This window comes from Notamacropus eugenii, chromosome 5, assembly GCF_028372415.1.
Source record: "Notamacropus eugenii isolate mMacEug1 chromosome 5, mMacEug1.pri_v2, whole genome shotgun sequence".
Classification (NCBI taxonomy): domain Eukaryota; kingdom Metazoa; phylum Chordata; class Mammalia; order Diprotodontia; family Macropodidae; genus Notamacropus; species Notamacropus eugenii.
Genome location: NC_092876.1, coordinates 115,789,810 through 115,809,465, shown reverse-complemented (window position 1 = coordinate 115,809,465; position 19,656 = coordinate 115,789,810). Strand labels below are relative to the sequence as shown.

The following is a 19,656-nucleotide window of genomic DNA, read 5'->3' as shown; positions in this document are numbered from 1 at the left end:
TGATGGCTTCTCAGATCCCTAACATTCTAGATGCGTTAAAGATCTTTTCTCTTACGTTCTTTCCTCTTTTTGAGGTAGTATGGTGAACTGATTACAGGCTAGAAAGCACCCAGGACTTAGAGGCAAGACAGCTGGGTGCAGACTCCAGTTCTGAGAGTCATGCTACATCTGAATGACCCCAGGCAAGATCATTTAAGCTTCCTGCACCAGTTTCCTAATTTTTAAATTAAAAAGCGAAAAAGCAATCAATTCTCACAAGGTAGCTTGAGAGAAGAGTGCTGTGTAACCCTCTGGCCCAGCAGAAGCTGGTGTTGGTTCTCCAAGAGGTCCACGACTTCAGGGAGAGGATCTGGGAGCTGGGCAGTCACCAGCCTCACTTTCTCCTCTGGAGCCAGCTGGGTCTGGGGCCCGATATTGATCAGGACGCCATGGGTAACACCCATTCAGGGAGCAGGACTCTTTAGGAATCGCCCCTTTAATTTAATTTAAAAAAAAATCAAGCTGGGAGGGAAAGACCCTGAGGGTCACTACTGACGTGGGCTCTGAGCCGGGGCGCCCCCAAGCAGCCGCTGAGGGGTGCTCGGGCAGGCCCCCGCTGCGGTACTACCCAGGAGATCCAGGGTGCCAAGGGCCTCGGAAATCCAGCCCGCACACCCTTCACTAGGCAGCTTCCAGCGCCAAGAGGTCCCTGCCCTCAGGTCGTGCTCACTCCGGGCCCGGAGCTCTTCGCTGGGCCACCGGGCCGCCTTTTCAAACGCTTTTCGAGTCTACAAGTGTCCTTTGCTCACTTCGCAGCTCAGCGCGCGGAGACACAAAGAGCCCACGCTCTCTCCCCTGAGCCCAGACCCCGGGGCGGGGAAGAGTGCCTCGTCTTCCTTCTAGGGAGCTGCCCAATCAGCGCCGGGGCGGTGCGCAGGCGCCGGGAGGCCGGCGGAGGTCACGTGAAGGGCAAACATGGCGGCGCCCAGAGCAGGATCACCCACGTTGCGGTGAGTGTGAGCTGCGGTGGAGTCTGCTCCGTGATTTCTCCGCTGCCGCGTCGGAGCACCAGGTATCGCGCGCCCGGGGCGAGGGAGGTAGCGCCGTTGCCCGGCCCCGGCCTCCGTCTGTCCTCAGACTTGGCCGCCTTCGTCCCTGCAGGCCCGGCCTGCCCTACAGCGCTGAGCTCTCTGGGAGCCCACGCCGGGTCCGAGGCCGAGGAAGAGCGCAGCTGCCTGGGAGTCCGACCTCAGGCGGCCCCGGCCCTTCTCGGGGCTGGTTGTCCCTTCCCTTCTGCCCTAGACGGAAGCTCCCTCAGAGGCTTATATACGACCTGCATCCGCCTTCTTCCCTCCCTCCCTCCCCGGTGAAATGGGCTCCTTTTCCCAGAGGCTTCCTCTGGTGGCATCTCCCCCAGGCCCTTCGTGGGGAGGCATTGCATGGGCGCTCCTCTTGTAGCTCCGGGTGCCGGTGTTTTATACCCTGCCAGATTTTAAACTCCTCGCGGCTTTGTCCTGCCCTGTCCTTCTTTCTCCCCAGTCTTTGACCCGTGTATGCACATGCGCTTCCTCATAAATGACGAGGGTGGGATGCAGACGGCTTGGTAGAGAGGCTGTGCATTTACGCCGGCCGCAGGCCCCGCCAGAGGAGATGGCTGCTGATAGACATCCGGGCAGCCGGGCTGCGTGCCAGGCACTGGACCGGGTGAAGGGGAGGCAAGTACAAGGAGTGAAACAATCTCAGACTTCTGTGACTTTGCATCCAGTGAAATAACACGTAAAGTTCTTACCTTCTCAGGGGAGATGGGGCAGAACAAGTGCGTATAAAAATATATACAGTATAACCGCAAAGTTAGATGCAGTTACATGCAAGGTAGCTTGGAAGGGGAGGCCCTAGCAGTTGGGGCGATCATGCAGGCTTCCTGCTGAAGATGATTCCTGCTGTGTATCTTAAAGGAAGTGTGGGGTCTGTGAGTTGGAGGTAAGGAGGGAGACTCTTTAAAGCTTGGGGGGTGGCTGGTGTAAAGGCTGGGAGGTGTCAGCCAGCTTGACAGGATGCCAGAGTGAGAAGGGGAGTAGTGCCCAATGAGGCTAGAAAGGTAAATAGGGGCAGGTCTGTATAGTGATTTAAAAGTTAGAGGGTTTGTTTTTTTTTTATTGTTCAGAGACAATAGGAAGCCACTGGAATTGATTGAGTAATCACATGGTCAAATTCCTACTTAAGGAAAATTACTTTGTGCATCTTTTTATAGGATGGACTGGAAAAGTTGGAGACTATCAGAAGGCTGTTGGCAGTTATCTAGGTGAGAGGTGATGAGGGCCTAAACAAAGATGGTAGCTGCATGAATAGAAAGAATGGAGTACATATGAGATATCTTGTGAAGGTATAAGATACACGGGGTTAGGGAGAATGATGGGTTCAGGATAACTGATATGGTGAGCCTGGTACCAAGCTGAGAATCTTGCTTCTTGCATCTCTTTAAATTGAGGCCACTGAATGTGACTTCCTTTTCTCAGATTCTCTTTATTTTAAAATTCCTTGACTTCATCTCTTAATCACAGTTCATTTCCATCAGTCTGACACATCTTTCAAGCAAGGGTTCAGAAGTGAAGAAAGTTGGATTAGTTTTCATTTGGAGTAAAATAGGGAATCAAAAGAATGAAAAAGAACTCTTGCTGCAGTGATGTCCTATTTGAGCTCAGATAACAAGAATCTGTAATGAACTTAGTTAGCACAGTTGTGAGACTTCCTCCACTTTCATTCATCAACTTGTCATTATAAATTGAGGGGGATGATGGGAGTAATCCAAGGCTGAGGTTTCACAGAAGAAGAATCCCAATAAGACAAGGCAGCAAAGAAATTTAAGAGAAAAGGAGAGTATAGAATTCTGTTTAATTTATTTGCATATAAAGATAGAGAGAATAATTTTTTCCTTTTTTATTTTTATTCCCTCTCGCCCCCCACTATCCCCCACCCCTGGTTAAATGGGCAGCTAGGTGGCACAGTGGATAATGTGCTGGACCTGGAATCATGAAGACCTAAGTTCAAATTTGGCCTCAAACACTCACTAGCTTAGGGCAAGTCACTTATCCCTGCTGGCCTCAGTTTCTTCATCTATAAAATGAGCTGGAGAAGGAAATGCAAACCATGCCAGTATTTTTGCCAAGAAAACCCCCAAATGGGAGTACAGAGACACAATTGAAACGAATGAACAAACAATCCCCTTTAAATACAGCACTGTGTTCCTGTGTTTACACTGATTTAATCCTACTGTACTTCCATAGGCTTCCCTCACAGACGTTCTTGTTTACCTGCCCTACTGCACATTTTTTGAATTTGCTTTTGTCTCTACTTTCCCTCTTTTTTGACCCTTCTGTGCCCCAGATGTGAGGGATAGTGTGAACATCTGTGTGCTCAGTTAGGAGGTAAGGGTATTGAGGAGATGTCATTGTGTTTAGTCCCTTATTGCCTTACCTCTGTTAATTATTTTCCTACTTATCCTGTATATAACTTGCTTTGTACATATTTATTGACATGTTTTCTCCCCTATTAGACTGTAAACCTTGAGGGCAGGGACTGCCTTTTACCTTTTTATATCCTCCACATTTAGCACAGTGCTTGGCACATTGGTCTTAGCATAAGGCAGGAGTTGGGGTGGAGAGACTGTGCCCCAGGGGCTGAACTCATTGAGGAAAGAGGGAAAATGTAGTTAAGATTAATAGCAGCTGCCAGTTACCTATAATGGGTGAAAAAGAGTGAACCTCTGAGAGGTCGCAGAATGATGGCATTAAGCATCTGGAAGTGTTTACAGGGAGGAGGTAGGAGAATATCCCCTGTGTCAGAATGATGAGAGAAGGTATAACTGGCTGGAGAAAGGCTGTCAACTCTGGGAAGCCAGGGCTTTTTGAATACCAGAAGACAGAAGGACTATGAGAGGAAGAGGTCTAAAAGAAAAGAATATCTGTTAGTTATGGAATAAGAGAGCAACATTGGTGGCAGGACGGGGTTGAGGTGGGTGGGGATGAGAGAATGGGAAGTAGAAGATTAGGGAGGCAGGTGGTTTATTCATGGACAGCAAGCTTAGTATACTGGGTAAGAGTTAGTGGGAGTTAGTTGACATTGGGGAATCACTTTGGGCAGAGCAAGTCTGGTGAAGGGAAGTAATGCATAATTAGCTTAAAATTAAATTAGCTTAAAAGCTAAAGCCAAATTGTGAAGGATTTAAATGTCAAACAGCTGTTTGATCCCAGGGGCAATAAACTCCTGTTCAACAGGAATTGCAGTGTGGCACAACCACTGCTTAAGGAATTTTACTTGGGCAGCTGGGTGGAGGATGGATTAAGAGACCAATTAAAAGGGAGTTGCATTAAACCAGGTGAGAAACAATGAAGGTCTGAACTAAGTTGTCATTTGAGTGGAAAGGGGAGCAGTTGCAAGAGATACTGTAGAGGTTGAATTGACAACTGAATAGATATGTAGAATTGATATTGGGTGAAGAGAGTGTACAGGAAAAGGCAGTCATTAGTATTGGGTACAACAGAAAGAGCAGGGAGATTGCCAATAGGTAGGAGTCACTAATGAGACTTGGTAATAATGTCATGGATTGCAGCTTCATCATTCATTTAGAATGAGGGCAGTGTACTAAGACAGTCACTCTGCTTTTTAATTCTTAAAGATAAGAAGTGGAGCTATAATGTGAAACAAAGAAGGAATGGTATAAAGTGGAAAGTCATTTTCCTACCTCATTCTTGGGGAAAAAAACAATAGCAATTTGCAGATCCCTTGATCATAATATAAAGCGTAATAATAGCAGCTAACATATATGGGGCTTTAAGATTTGCAAAGTGTTTTAAAAAGTCTCATTTTATCCTCACTGTGAGGTAGATGCCAATTTTACAGAGGGGGAAGCTGGGGCAAGAAGAACTTAACTGACTTGCCACGGTATACATACATACAGGTAGTGTCTGGACTCAGGTCTTCCCGATTTTATGTCCAACACCGATCCTCTGTATCACTTAGCTACCTCTGAGTCTAAAGGTTGAGTTGTGATCTGAAACAAGACATCACAGACATGCTTGTTGAGGATACCTCATTAAAATGTGCAGTGCTTTACAGCAGAGGCTGTTTTACTTTTGTTTGTGAGCATAGTGCTTTTTGTACATAGGAATCACTTAAATCCTTTTTCTTTCATTCAATCTATAGCTCTTGTTCAGACACCAGACAGTATACAATTTTCTGTCAATTTATATGAGTTGCTATTGAGGTACCAGTACTGTGGAAAGACCTGTGGATTTAGGACATTTATCTACTGAGCTGTCACCTTATGGTATAAAAGAAGCAGTCAGCTGGCACAGTGGATAGCTTTGGAAAGGCAATCAGGAATGCCTGACCCAAAATGTCTATTTCCTCAGCTGCAAAATAAGGATTATAAGAGCACCTAGTCCCAGGGTCTTGAGGATAAAATGATAGTTTTGATGAGATTTTTACAGGCCTTAATGCATTATATATATGCCAGCTGTTATCATAAATTTTTAGGGATTCATTTATTTACCTTTATGGTTTCCTCATCTATAAAAGGAGGGAGTTAGTACTCTGACAGTTTCTGTAAGAATCAAATGATTCTATACATAAGCATGTTTAAAGAAATAATTCCTGAAAATTCACTTTTCACATCCATAACTGAAAAGGGAAGCTGCAGTTTTCTTTAAAAGCTGGGTGAGCTTGCATTCCATTTCAAGCAAAACATTTTTGAATGGTTACTAAAGCATCGTTTCATCAAATATAGACTAATGCTTCATTTCCATTTTTAAGAGTTTACATGTTATTCCAAATACATGGATTTCAACACCAGGCACATCTCAAAAGATGAACTAACATTTACACAACTTCACATAAAATCTCTTTTGATGCTCACAGGAAATCTAGGAAGACACATAACTCTTATTCCAATTTTTCAAATAAGGAAACCGAGGCTGAAAATGAGTTGCCCCAGTCATACAGTAAGGATCTGACATCAACTTGAAACCAAATCTTCCAAATTCTAAGCCCAGCGCTCTTCCCAATATGCCATAATGCCCCCAAAGCTAGCACCTCCCCAGATTTAATAAAAGCATAGTATCCAGAAAAAGGAACTTGGCCCTGCCAGGCTACCATGATGAGCCTTCATGTTGAGTATTCAGTTCTAGAAGCTCTATTATAGGACAAAGTTCCAGAGGACAAGAATATGATGATTGGTTAAACTGAAAATGTTTAGCCTAAAGGACTAAGAACTTAAGGGGCACATGACAGCTGTTTTCAAGAATCTGAAAGGTAGTCATGTAAGAAGAATTCAAGTTATAGTTTTAATTGACAAAACAAGAAATAGGTAGAAGTCATAGCCCCTTTCAGCCTGTTACAACAAAACATTTCCTGAATGTTAGAGGTATGAGGAGGTAGAAAATGCTGCCTTAGAAGATATTAAGCTCTCCATCACTGGAAACCTTGCCCCTCAAAGTGGTAAGTCCTGTGTACTGGATACTTTGGTGCATTGTAGTAACTGTCTTCAGGGATTCGTTAGACAATATGGCTGGCTGAGAGGCTTTCCAGCTAAGTTTCTGAGATTTCATTATCAGTTATTTTTTCCCCTTTTTGTCATAAGTACTTGGGGTATTTTAAAACAACCAAGTACTTCTTGAATTATATTTGAGGATGTACTAAGTTACAGAGTATCTAGATTTAGGACTAGGTCTTAAGACATTCATTCTATACATTTCTGGGCAAACTTTTTCCATCAGATATGTAAGTTGTCATAAGTACATTTGTTTTACATGGATCCTGTGTTGGAAATTACTGAGAAATAACCTTATGATTTTTACTTTTTAAGGCCTCAAGATGGAACATAATCAAGAAAATACAGAAAGAAGATTAAGAGTCAATGAGATCATAGCCAGAAAAGTGGAACAACTTCCAAAATCAGATCAGTAAGATAACCTTATTTGATGTGCACGTCAGTTTCATATGTACATATTACAACCAGATGAATCTTCATTTTCAGTTTTGAATATAGACAGTCCATCAACTTCCTACTTACCTTAGTAGCATATCCATCAGGTACAATAAAAAGTTAAGAATATAGTAGTTTGATTTAACCTGAAACAGTTTTTAGAAGGATTACTCAAAATTGTTGGCCAGGTTAAGCTGACCAATATCCTTACATATTATGTAAGGATTTTTTTTTTTGGCATAGTAAATACTTGACAAGTAAGCTCCTTTTTTCTTCATACTCAGTCCCTTGCATAGTAGTGGAACACCATTTAAATGAATTTAATTTTAATACAGTGAAATAGTGCTATATAAACAGTTTTGTATTTTCTGAATAATCTTAAGATTCCAATTTATGTAAAAATCTTGGAGGTAGTAATATGCATATGACATGATAAGCAGTATTATTTTGGGCACAGACACATAAAATTAAATTTCAACTGATTCCAAAAGATTAGCATCATGTTGGATAAGGGCTCAAGTCATATACTGTTTAAAATTCTGCATTATCACATCCCAAATACAACTGGTGCTTAAAAGAACCATAGTTGGCAATAGAGTTGAAACCTGTCATAACTTTGCATAATTGTCCAGTATCATCCAAGAAACCTAGTGTTTGTGGTTACTGGTAGTTTCATGTTAATGTAGTATCGAGACAGATCTGTATCTAAGTCATACTCTTGGTTAAGTTTCTTTAGCAACAAACGTGTATGTTTATATAGCTGTCCAGAAATACTCATAGCTGGCTGAATCTTCCTCTTATTCCAAGCACCATAGATGGTCATCAAGGACTTGGAAAAGGGAGTAGGCTGGTCATATAGGAAGAACAACTTGGGTGTTTACACAAAACATTATGGTGAATTCAGTATGTGGGCAAATAGATTAAATGGATGATCTATAAAAGGACATGAACAAGAATTACCTAAGGTTAGATGGGTTGCACTCAGTAACAGGAATACAGAAACCCAATAATACCACATCTTTTAATCCTTAAATAAATTTAAGTATCACAGAAAGGTTTACCAGTAACTTTTAATGTTGTCTAAGCCCAATTCTTTTCTACTCCTTTATGCCTAGCCTATTGAGATAGACAGAGGCAGGAAAAGGCAACATATGAAAGATACAAAAACATTAATGGGAAAAATAACATAGCAGACCTTTGAACAAAGACTTCATGGAGGACAACTTGAACCATCATCTTCCATGAAAATATTAACCACTTAATAAAACTGGCAGAGACAAACAATGGGTGGGAGGGTCCACTCTAGATGCTGTTGTAACATTTGCAGCCACACAGTATAGTAAAATCCCAAATATTTACTGCTACCTCTTAGAGCATATGACTTCGAGGAGGCGTGAATTCTTAACCCTCATTTGGCTGAATGGCAAAGGTTAGTATCAATATTCTATGAATAATTTATAATCAAAACTTGTCTTCAGCATTCCAGAGCTATCCTTGAAATCAAAACTAGAAGAGTCAGTTCCCTAAATCAAATGTCCTGGTATGACAGCACCAGGCAAGGAAGATTTTGCTGTTAATTAGTTCTGTGATCTTAGACAAGTTGGCTTCATCATTTGTCCAGCAAGGTGGGACGGGAGGAGAAGGAAGGAACAAGGAAACGGTGAAAGGGAAGGAGATGTTCGACTAAAGTATTTTTAAATTTCCTAGCGCTGATACTCTGAGGTAATTTTAAGTTTGACAGAAAAATTATGCTTTATATAAACATTTCATTTTTTTAGGTTTTAAAGTAATCCCCAGAAGCCAACCCTAGTTTCTAACTATTAAAGCCTATTAGACAATTTTTATTTGTGAAATGACTTCTCCAAGTAAAGTCTGTTTTCCATTTAAGGGCACTATGTATGACGTTTGGGCTCCCAAGTCTAATTGTCTTCTTTAATTGTTGTTCAGTTGTTTCAGTCATACCTGACTCTGTAACTCCATTTGGTGTATTCTTGGCAAAGGTAATGGAATGGTTTGCCATTTCCTTTTCCAGATTAGAAAACTGAGGCAAACAGAGTGAACTGCCCAAACTCAGTCACACAACTAGTTTAGTGTCTGAGGCCAGATTTGAACTCAGGGAGACTCATCTTCCTGACCAACACTGCACCATCTAGTAGCCCTGTTTTCTTCAATACAGAAGTCATATTATTTGCCTGCCTGTCCACACTATCTAGAGTTCCTAGCCTTAATATATTCTCAAATCTAGATTTATTATAGAATTACAAACCTGGAAAGAAGTGGAGGGAAAGTACAAAGAGCAATTGCGCTGATTTTCTAGACATCCTCCAAAAGGTTTGAGTGCTACAAAACATACAAGCTATTGATTACAATGTAATAGTGCATGAAAAAAAGTTCCAACAATTATTTCTCTTATTTCATAGGAATTTACTTATGACTGGATCAGCATATGTTGGACTAAATGCAGCTTTTTGTGGCCTAATAGCAAATAGTTTTTTCCGACGCATCTTAAATGTGACACAGGCTCCCATAGCATCAGCTTTACCAATGGCTGTTCTCCCATTTTTATCAACCTACGTAACTTACAATACTGCCGTAAGTTTGCCTTTGAGTTCAGGTAAATTACAATTTAACATTTCCAAGAATTTTGTTTTAATTTTTTTAAATTAGCCTTAATTTTATATAATATAGATTGTATGTTAGACTCTGTAGAGTTCATTGAAATTGTTCCCTGATTCTTTGAACCAAGAGGACAACTTGGTTGCAAATTAAAAAGTAAAGGCTTTGTAGTAAAAGGCTACAGTCGTAATTTAACATTCACATTCGTATTTGGGGTGTCAGATAAGGTTTATTAGTTGATTTAGGGTATATGCCTGCTCAGGTCTCTTCTTATGTTTTAAAGTTTAAGTGCTTAAAAAAAAGGGAGGGGGGGAGGAACATATCAGGGACATTTAGTATATTGAACATAAAGAAGACAATTACAATGAAATATGACCAATTTGCTCTCATAAAGTTGAATGTTCTTGAATGCAAGTGCCTTTTGCTATGTAAAATACTGCACTCCCAAAAAAATATTAGCTTTAAGACCACTAGTAAATTAGAATATATTAAGGTAATTCCACAAAGCAGGCAACTAGTATAAGTGAAGAAAGCCCCTGATTTGGCCTCACAGGCATGGGATTTTAAATTGCAACTGTTTGATCTGTGATTGGCTATTTCCTCTTCAGCCTCTACTTCATTTTATGACAATAAAATTAAACCTTAGTCGTTAAGATTGAAAATTTAGATGATTTGAGAGAAACTATTATCTGGATTATTTGTTGTCCCCTCTACTTCTGACTGAAAACTTAATAATAGACATTAACTAGTATCACTTTTGAAAACTTCCAAAACTGCCAGTTGCATAGTTTATTATAGCCAACATGGCTTAAAACAACTACTGAAATTGCAATCGTGAAATGCAGTTGATAATCAACCACACTACCTTGCACAACGAAGCTGACTGATGTCTTGACATGTCTGTTGTGTGTCTTTAACTCCTCATTCCAGAAAACAAAGTTTTTATCTTCTAGGTGATCTAAGCTGTGAAGCCTGTACTGTTATAAGAAGTGGAATGGTCGGTCTCATAATCGGGGGTCTCTACCCTGTTGTTTTGGCTATACCTATAAATGGTGCTCTGGCAGCCAGGTATGTTTGCTGTATTCTTTCCTCTATTTGTCAATTGGTAGTTCCACTATCAGACCAGATAATAAACTCAGTCCCAATTCAAAATTAACATTCATCTGGGGCAAAAGAACATTGAATTCAGACTCAGGAGGACCTGGCTTTGCTATTCTTTTCTTAGAAGGCTTCAATATTCTGTCACCCTGTAAAAATACTGTTCATTTAGTAGTCCTGGTTGGGCAACTATTAGATTGATTTGAGAATCATTTAGTTGACCAGACTCCATTCTAAAGGTATGTTTTTAAACTAAACTTCCTTTACAAAGGGTTAACTGTTCATAAAATTAAGTATACCTTATGTTAATGCCTATTAAACCTAAGTCCTATTCTTGTGCATCAATAATTTAAAATACTTTCACCAATTTGTGGACTATAGTCCTTTAAGTACTATGGCCACCCACCTCTCCAAACTGTCACTAAAGTTACACTTGTATTTAAAGGATTTTGACAGGACTTGGGGAGTTTTTGCACTGGGGGCATAGCTTTCACCACCACCCAGGAGCCAACTGAGACATCAGAATATATATTCCCCCCAAAATTAATGTATTTGCCAGAATTTTGTAAATGTTTTCACATACCATTGTTTTCTTTTTAGGTACAACTCGGCTCCACTACCACAGAGAGGAAATATTTGGACCTACTGGATCAGAGTCTCTCGACCTGTCTTCAGAAAGATGGTCTTTCCCATAATGCTGCAGACTATGTTTGCAGCATACCTTGGTTCTAAACAGTACGAAGTACTCATAAAAGCATTTGAATTACCTGAACCTGGCTTTCAATTCCAGGATAATCAAAATAGCACACAGTTAGAAGAATAAAATTATGTAAAAATAAGATACTATTACCCAACAAATATACAAATAAAACTGTACTTACTGCAACTTTACTGTGATTTTATACCTATTACCTGAAGCTAGCACATCAAAAACAATGCCCCAAATCAGGCAACACTATTACTGAACAAATTATCTACAAGTTGGCTCATTACAAAAGCCTATGGTCTTTTTCAAAAATAACTGATACAGGTAATATTAAATTTAGGAGGAAAGCTACCAAATTATTAGAAGTGGAGTGCCAAGCCTAGAGGCCTGTATTGGGCTACCCGAGTCTTTCTTACCTCACCTCCCGAGGTCTTCGGCTGGCCACGCCGGATGCACATATGAGAGAAAGGACGTTCCAGAGTCAAACAGGGGTTGAGCTTTATTACAGGGTTTCGGTTACAAGTGCAGGGGCTCTTCTTTCTTAGGACGAAGAGGGGGAGATTTCCTAAGAAGGCTAAGCTTAAGGGAATGGAAGTAGAAGTACAAGCGGGGGAGAGAGGGGGAGGGGAGAGGGGAAAGAAAAGAAGCGGAGCCCTACTTTTCTCTTTGGCTCCACACGTGCTAAGAGCTTTCTGGCTTCCTCAATCCTACTTAATCTTCAGCCACACAGTTTGCATCTCAATACCATGCTGTTAGGTAACTAGGTGTGCTCCAATCCGGGACGACCTCGAGGGCAGGGAGACTCCACCCATCAGGTATCTCCGGGGGAGAGGCGGAAATACCCGAGCTAGCCGAGCTAGCTCGGTCTGACCTTCTCGAACCCCCGCTGTTCATGGAGGGCCTCGTAAGACTCTAAGATTTAGAAGTCCCACTTTTACCTGCCCGAGACTGTCCACACGGAATTGAGCTTCCAGTCCCAACATATCCCCTTCTTTGTTATGCGCGGAGCGCACCTGGCTCTAGAGCAAACAGTGGCTGGAGGCTGAGTGGATTAGGAAGGCCTTTAGCATATGAGTACCTTACAACAAGACTTCATTCACACAGAAATCTGCAGCTAGCACAACTGACAAAGGGAGGCATCAAATAAAACAAAGATGAAACTAAATGGCTGAGTTACAACAGAGGAAGTGCAATCAACTAAAATCCCAAAGCATATTTTAAGAGAAGCAGCTGGTGTAGGCGCCTTACACGTCACCACTCCCTTAATCTTGCAAATGGATCTATACAGGTGGAAAATTGGTCACCTCCTCCCCACCCAAGTGTCCTGGGTTTGTGATATCAAAGTCCTCATTCAGCTGGCGAAAAAAGGATGCCTAGATGGGAAGCTGTCAGCAGCAGTGTCTGCGGTTGTGATGAGGGCTGCTTCCTCTCTGGGCAGCAAGGTTAAAGCTGTCAGCAGCAGGCTCAGGTGGTGTATGATCCTTCTCCGGGGTCTCTGGGCTCTCCGGGGTCTCCGCCTCCTGCGTCTCCGTCGTCTCCGACCTCGGTTCCCACCTACGGATCCTTCTAATGGGAATCCACGCATCACCTTTTCCTGTGGAGACACAAACATACCCTGGACCCCATATTAGTATCTTATACGGACCTTTCCATTTCCCTGAGGCCATATCCTTTACCATGGCCCATGTGTCTTTATATCCAGCCTGGGTATTACTTTCCTTGCGGGGTTGTCTTGGAAAAGTCACAAAATGTCTCATAGCTGGAGTAGTATGTGAGTTTCTTGAGATATGCAAAAAATTGTGTGTATACACAGCTGTATCAAGCTCTGATTGTGTTAGGCGACCTTTTCCCCTTCTTTGTTTAGCGAGGATCGCCTTCAAGGTGAGATTGGCCCTTTCCACTATGGCCTGGCCTTGTGGATTGTAGGGGATTCCTGTAACATGTCGAATCCCTAGATCGCGGAGGAAGTGTGTAAGGGTTTGAGAAGTATAGGCAGGGCCGTTATCTGTCTTTATTTCTAAGGGTAAGCCTGAAACAGAAAAACAGTGCCAAAGATGTTGAATTACTTTAGCACTTGATTCACCTGGCTGTAAAGTCACCATAAGGAATCCGGACCATGTGTCAACTGTCACATGTATGCACTGGCCCTTAAGATGGGTGACATCCATTTGCCAAATTTCATTGGGTGCCAAGCCACGAGGATTGACACCCTGGTCTAGAGATGGGTGGAATGGGATACATTGGAGACAGCTCTTAACAATTTTTCTGGCCTGTTCCTGAGTTATCCCATATAATTTGCAGAGGGCTTCTGTGGCTAGGTGGAACCTATCATGAGCCTTTTGGGCCCTTTCTTGTGGTTCCACAGTGTGCCCTACCAGGTATAGTGAATTGTCTGCTATTTGATTTCCTTCAAAAATTGGTCCTGTGCCATTTGTATGTGAGCGCACATGTAAAACATAAAAAGGGTGTGTTCTGTTATTAATGGTGGTCAATAGCCGCTCACACTGTGAAAAAATATTGGACCGATAATCTACAATAGAGTCCTCAATCCGTGAAATTAATAAAGATGCATACTGACTATCAGTGATAATATTAATGGGTATGTCACTATATATTTGGAGAGCTTGGATTATAGCTTCCAATTCGTTCTGTTGAGTAGAGGTGTAGGGTGTGTTAACTATATATATCTCTTGGGAGGCCGAATTATAAATAGATGCCTTGTGATGTTTCGTGGCATCTGTAAAAATGTTAGGCCCTTCTACTGGGTTTGGTGAGTACCTTTTCACTGGTGCTGGGGCCCACTGTAATAATTCTTTGAATAGAAAAGTCGAATTTGGTTTCATCTGGGCCCAGTGGAGTATAGTGGCCCAAGAAACATGATTCTGAGCTAACTCTTCTACATCCTTAGTGGTGAGTGTAGCATAAAGAATTGGCTGTTTTTGGTATATGTGGGTGGCTCTTCTTACTGCCTCTAGTGCTAACCGTCCTAGAAATTCCCACTTGTTTAGTAAACTGCTTCCTGTTTTACTTAAATATACCCACTCTAGGGGCTTCTCTTTTTGATGTATGACGGCATAGGGAGGTGTGGTGGAGATAATAGATACCTCCAGATCTCCTCCTGGATCCCACCGAAATGTGGTGGACTCTAAAAATTGTTTTTTTATTGCCTCTATGGCCTTGGCTGCTTCAGGAGTCAATGTTCGTGGGGAATTTAAAGCAGAGTCTCCTGTCAATAGTGAATATAAAGGTTGCATGAGAGGTAAAGGTATAGGCACCTTTGATCTTATCCATTGGATAGCTCCTACTAGTTTCTGAGCATCATTGAGTGTTTGGATCTTTATATCCCATTTTGGGGGTTCCGGCCGAATGATGGTGCCCTGTATCTGATATCCCAAATATTTGTAATTGGGTCCTCTCTGTATCTTTTCAGGAGCAATAACTAATCCTAGTCCTAAAAGGTTCCTTTCTACTGCTTGGAAACACTTCTCCAGTTCCTTGAGCTGAGGTGCAGCTATAAGGATGTCATCCATATAATGGATGATTTTGCATTGGTATTGCTGTCTGGGGCTTTCTAAGGCTTGATTAACATACCACTGGCAGATGGTGGGGCTGCAACTCATACCTTGGGGCAATACCTTCCACTGATACCTCTTTGCAGGTCCTTCGTTATTGGGGTGAGGTATTGTAAAAGCAAACCGAGGACAATCTACTTTGTTTAAAGGAATGGAAAAAAAACAATCCTGAATATCAATGATTATAAGTGACCAACCCTCCGGGATGGCATTAGGAGAAGGGAGACCTGGTTGCAGGGCTCCCATAGGCATGAGAGACTGATTTACCTTCCTTAGATCTGTAAGGAACCTGAATTTCCCGGATTTTTTCTTTATAACAAACACAGGAGCATTCCAGGGTGACTTTGATGGTTCTATATTTCCTTTTTCTAATTGCTCCTTAACCAATAGTTGTAGTGCCTGGAGTTTTTCTGGGGTCAGGGACCATTGCTCCACCCAAATCGGGGTGTCTGACTTCCAATTCAAGGGTGGGGACTCCAGTGCAACTGCAATGGCCCTTACTAAAAATTTGATAGCTTCATCCCGAGGCGGCTCATAATGTCCCTGCCCCAGATGTTAAAACTAAGTCCTGGAATCACCAACGGCCATACGGTCCCTTGGCGATCCTCTGCCTCCCACTTTACTGGGTGCATTGTCTCTAAGGTATTTTGGCACCCTCCTATTCCCCACACTGGTCTCTGGCTTTCTTTAAGCTTCCAGTGCCGGGGTACTGAGCGACCGCTAAGGCAGGTCCTATCCGCTCCAGTATCAAGGAGGCCAGTCATGGGAATTCCATTAAGCCAGATCGTACACTCAGGTCTATTCTGTCCTATTTCCTTTAGTAACTGGATTTGAACTGAGTGCTTTAAAGGAAGGGCAATAGCTATGGGAAGCTGATTGTCTATATGAGCTGGCTCGGCTACCACATTGGAGCATGGAAGTGCTGTGGTGCCGGTGGGATAAACTCCTGTATATATAACTACGGGTGCATGAGAGGGGTTCTGTAATATGAGGGATTCCTCCTGTATGGGGTCTCTCAGGGGAATCATGGCAAACTGATGAGCTGCAAGCTGGCACTTCTCTAAGCTGTAAAGGTGTTGCTTTCCTTCCTCTGGCCCCATAATCTCCTGTATTCTCCCTCCAAGGGGCCATCCCGATTCTCTGCCAAAGGGTACACTTTCGGGGCCCTCGAGGGGCCCCTCACCCCGTTTCCCGACTTCCTACATTGTTTAGCTAAGTGACCTGGCTTTCCACATGAAAAACAAGGGTCCTGGCCCCTCCCTGTACTTATTTCTTTCCTACACTCTTTCTTAAGGTGTCCCGGTTTTCCGCAGTTAAAACATTTTTTCTCCAAAGAGATATTACTTAAGGCGGCAGCCAGGTACTTCCCTTGCACCTGTGCCAAGTAGACCTGACTTCCTACCCTTTCACATCTCTGTATCATCTCTTCAACAGATGCATTCTTTGGCAGTCCCAGCATTGCCTTTTTGCAGTCATGATTACAATTCTGCCGCAGCAATGTCCTCAACACTATCTCTGTCCCTTGGTTTTCCTCTCCCATATCTCGACCTACTGCCTCCTGCAGCCTGGCCACAAAATTAGTAAATGGCTCATTGTTTCCTTGCGTAATCCTAGTCATGGGAAACTCTCTCTCTTTCTTAGAGGCTATAACCTTCCAGGCGGCAATAGCCATTCCGGCAATCAAAACATAATCGGAGGCTGAGTACTGTAATTGATTTCCTGTAGCCTCAAACTGCCCTGTTCCTGTAAATTGCTGATAAGCCTGGGGGGCCTGAGCCCCTAGCCCACCGGTAGTGCTCTTTACCCTCTGAGAAAATTCTGATACCCAAATCACATTCTGCCCAGGGGTAAGGCAGGCTCTAGCTAAGCTCTTCCAGTCATTAGGAGTCAGAACGAACTGACCGCTGAGAGTTTCAAGCATGGCTATAACAAAGGGTGAATTAGGGCCATGCTTGGTACAAGCCTCTTTAAGAGTCGCCACTCTCTTCCACTCTATGGGTATGTGGCTCCTCCGAACCCCACCGGGGACACTGGGGTCCGCTATTTCTAACACAGGAAATGTCCCTACATCTTCTCCATTCTCTATAGCCTTTCTTATTCCTTTTTCCAAACTGGACTGTGGCCCTGAACTGTCTGACCAATGGAGCAGGTTATAAGGAGGCGCGGAGGGAAGGCACGGCGTATTCTCCCCTGCCTCGCCTTTCCCATCCTCTAGATGGAGCTCCGAATCTATTTTTTCTTTATGCTCCTTAACTTTCCGCTTAACTTTCTGCTTGCCTGGGTCCTCCCCTCCCCTCTCTCCGCTTCCACTCTTATTCCAATCCCGCCCTGGCCTCTCCGGCCCTTCCAGCATGCTTTTAATTACACCGAATATCAGGAAATCTAAATCCTCCAGCTCCCCAGGGTATTGTTGCTCGTAAGCAGTCATTTGCTCTCCGACCGCTCCCCATTTTTCTCTTGATATTCCTGCCTGCTTGAGCCAAGGAGAAACTTTCCAAATCCTTTCACAAAATTCTCGGAGGTCATCTAACTCTATTGTGACCCCCGCCTTCCTGCATTCCCTGTGAAGTGTCTCAGCCCAGACCTCCTGTTCCTCTGGCTTTATTACTGGCAATAGATTCCCCATCTCCGCCCTTTTCCCAGGGGTTTGGGAAGCTTCTCTCCCCTTTCTCTCCTTCCGAATCTAGGATTCGGGACTCGCTTCTTTCACAGCCCCTTCCGGGTGTACCCCAAAAGCACCCAGGATTATCTACGCTCCCAATCCCTGTTGGGACGCCAACTGCCAAGCCTAGAGGCCTGTATTGGGCTACCCGAGTCTTTCTTACCTCACCTCCCGAGGTCTTCGGCTGGCCACGCCGGATGCACGTATGAGAGAAAGGACGTTCCAGAGTCAAACAGGGGTTGAGCTTTATTACAGGGTTTCGGTTACAAGTGCAGGGGCTCTTCTTTCTTAGGACGAAGAGGGGGAGATTTCCTAAGAAGGCTAAGCTTAAGGGAATGGAAGTAGAAGTACAAGCGGGGAGAGAGGGGGAGGGGAGAGAGGAAAGAAAAGAAGCGGAGCCCTACTTTTCTCTTTGGCTCCACACGTGCTAAGAGCTTTCTGGCTTCCTCAATCCTACTTAATCTTCAGCCACACAGTTTGCATCTCAATACCATGCTGTTAGGTAACTAGGTGTGCTCCAATCCGGGACGACCTCGAGGGCAGGGAGACTCCACCCATCAGGTATCTCCGGGGGAGAGGCGGAAATACCCGAGCTAGCCGAGCTAGCTCGGTCTGACCTTCTCGAACCCCCGCTGTTCATGGAGGGCCTCGTAAGACTCTAAGATTTAGAAGTCCCACTTTTACCTGCCCGAGACTGTCCACACGGAATTGAGCTTCCAGTCCCAACAGTGGAGAACTGTCCTTTAAAAAAAAGCAGAAAGTTTGATAGTTTTTTTTAATTTCTCAAACTGGAAAAGTAGAGTGCACAGAAATACTATACTGCAGCCACTATTAACATTTACAAAACCCATCTCCTTTCACCTACTCAAATGGCTCCTATGGCTTTTAAAAGTTTTTCCTTTAGAGTTGGAAGAGGTTTTTTGAGAGCTCTGGTAAAGTTAATTTAGACAAAGCGAAAATATACTTCCAACAAATTTCTCTGTCCTCTCTAAAATACAAGAGAACAAATATATTCTCTACCTTTCAAATGACATTTCCCCAAATCTCCAGTTTTCATAGCACTACATCCTATTCAATCTACTTAACAAAGATGCATGATATGCATGATACATTCACATTACTAGGGACAACTCATCTATTCCCCACCCTGCCACTGAAGGTCAGAGTTACTAAATTTTCTAGCCCCGCAGCATATATTACTATTGCAAAACAGAGAAAGCTGTAGTAATTATTCATAGGTTATAATAAAGCTCAAATAAGACAAAATGAAACACAAATTTTTTTCAGTATTAGTGCCAGTAATACAGAACATTAATGTACATTATTAAGGAGTTAGCAGCAATGGAATGCTGCCATGCCTGCTTAAGTCAGTACAAGAGGCAGAATTTTCGGGGATGCTGCCATGCCTGCTTAAGTCAGTGCAAGAGGCAGGATTTTCAAAAACCATTAAAATCAAAAGAGAAAAGAAATTGGAGCTCTTATAAAGGGAAAATTTTCTGAGTCAGAAGAATGCAAAATAATTTACTTTTTTTTTTTAAATGGAAAATTTGGGGATTTTTTTAAAAAAAGATTACTGAAAGCCAATTTGTTTTTAATTTTATTGTCTTTTTTTTCCCCCAAACACCCTCAAGACATTAAGGTCAATTAAGAATCAATGAATCATATCTTTAAAACCCCCCCTTTTCTTTTTTTGCCAGCATGTTTTCTCAAAACACATAGGCACAATACTAACATCTAAAACCATGATTGACAAAATGTATGAAACTGGTAGAACTACCTGTTAAAATCATTTAAAACGATCCTGAAAACTATTCAAATTATTTAAAAACCTTTACTACATCTCCCCTTCATGGTCCCAACAGTATCTTGCACATAATGAGTGCTCAATAAATGTTTCAATGAATTTAAATTACATAAATGTTTGTTCCCTTCTGTTTCATATGAAGGAAAATTGGTTCAAAACTTAATATTTTGAATTATATTCAATTTTTTTAATTTACACATTAACCATTTACAATTTCCCACGTTTTCTTAAATAGTC

General features: G+C 42.5%; 1 protein-coding gene across 5 annotated transcripts; it reads left to right on the top strand.

The window, feature by feature from the left end:
• Window positions 1-902: 902 nt before the first annotated feature.
• Window positions 903-11,561, top strand: TMEM126A (transmembrane protein 126A). 5 transcript variants are annotated; one of them, XM_072610671.1, is made up of 6 exons: window positions 919-1,051; window positions 2,231-2,281; window positions 6,842-6,938; window positions 9,382-9,575; window positions 10,531-10,645; window positions 11,276-11,561. In XM_072610671.1, exons 3-6 carry the CDS (start codon window positions 6,850-6,852, stop codon window positions 11,496-11,498), a joined length of 621 nt encoding a protein of 206 aa, XP_072466772.1. In that variant the 5' UTR covers window positions 919-1,051; window positions 2,231-2,281; window positions 6,842-6,849; the 3' UTR covers window positions 11,499-11,561. The 5 variants fall into 5 exon arrangements, with proteins under 5 accessions (XP_072466771.1, XP_072466772.1, XP_072466774.1 ...); XM_072610672.1 differs by lacking the exon at window positions 919-1,051 and adding an exon at window positions 1,519-1,694; XM_072610670.1 differs by lacking the exon at window positions 2,231-2,281 and having other exon boundaries at window positions 903-1,051.
• The last annotated feature ends 8,095 nt before the right edge of the window (window positions 11,562-19,656 follow it).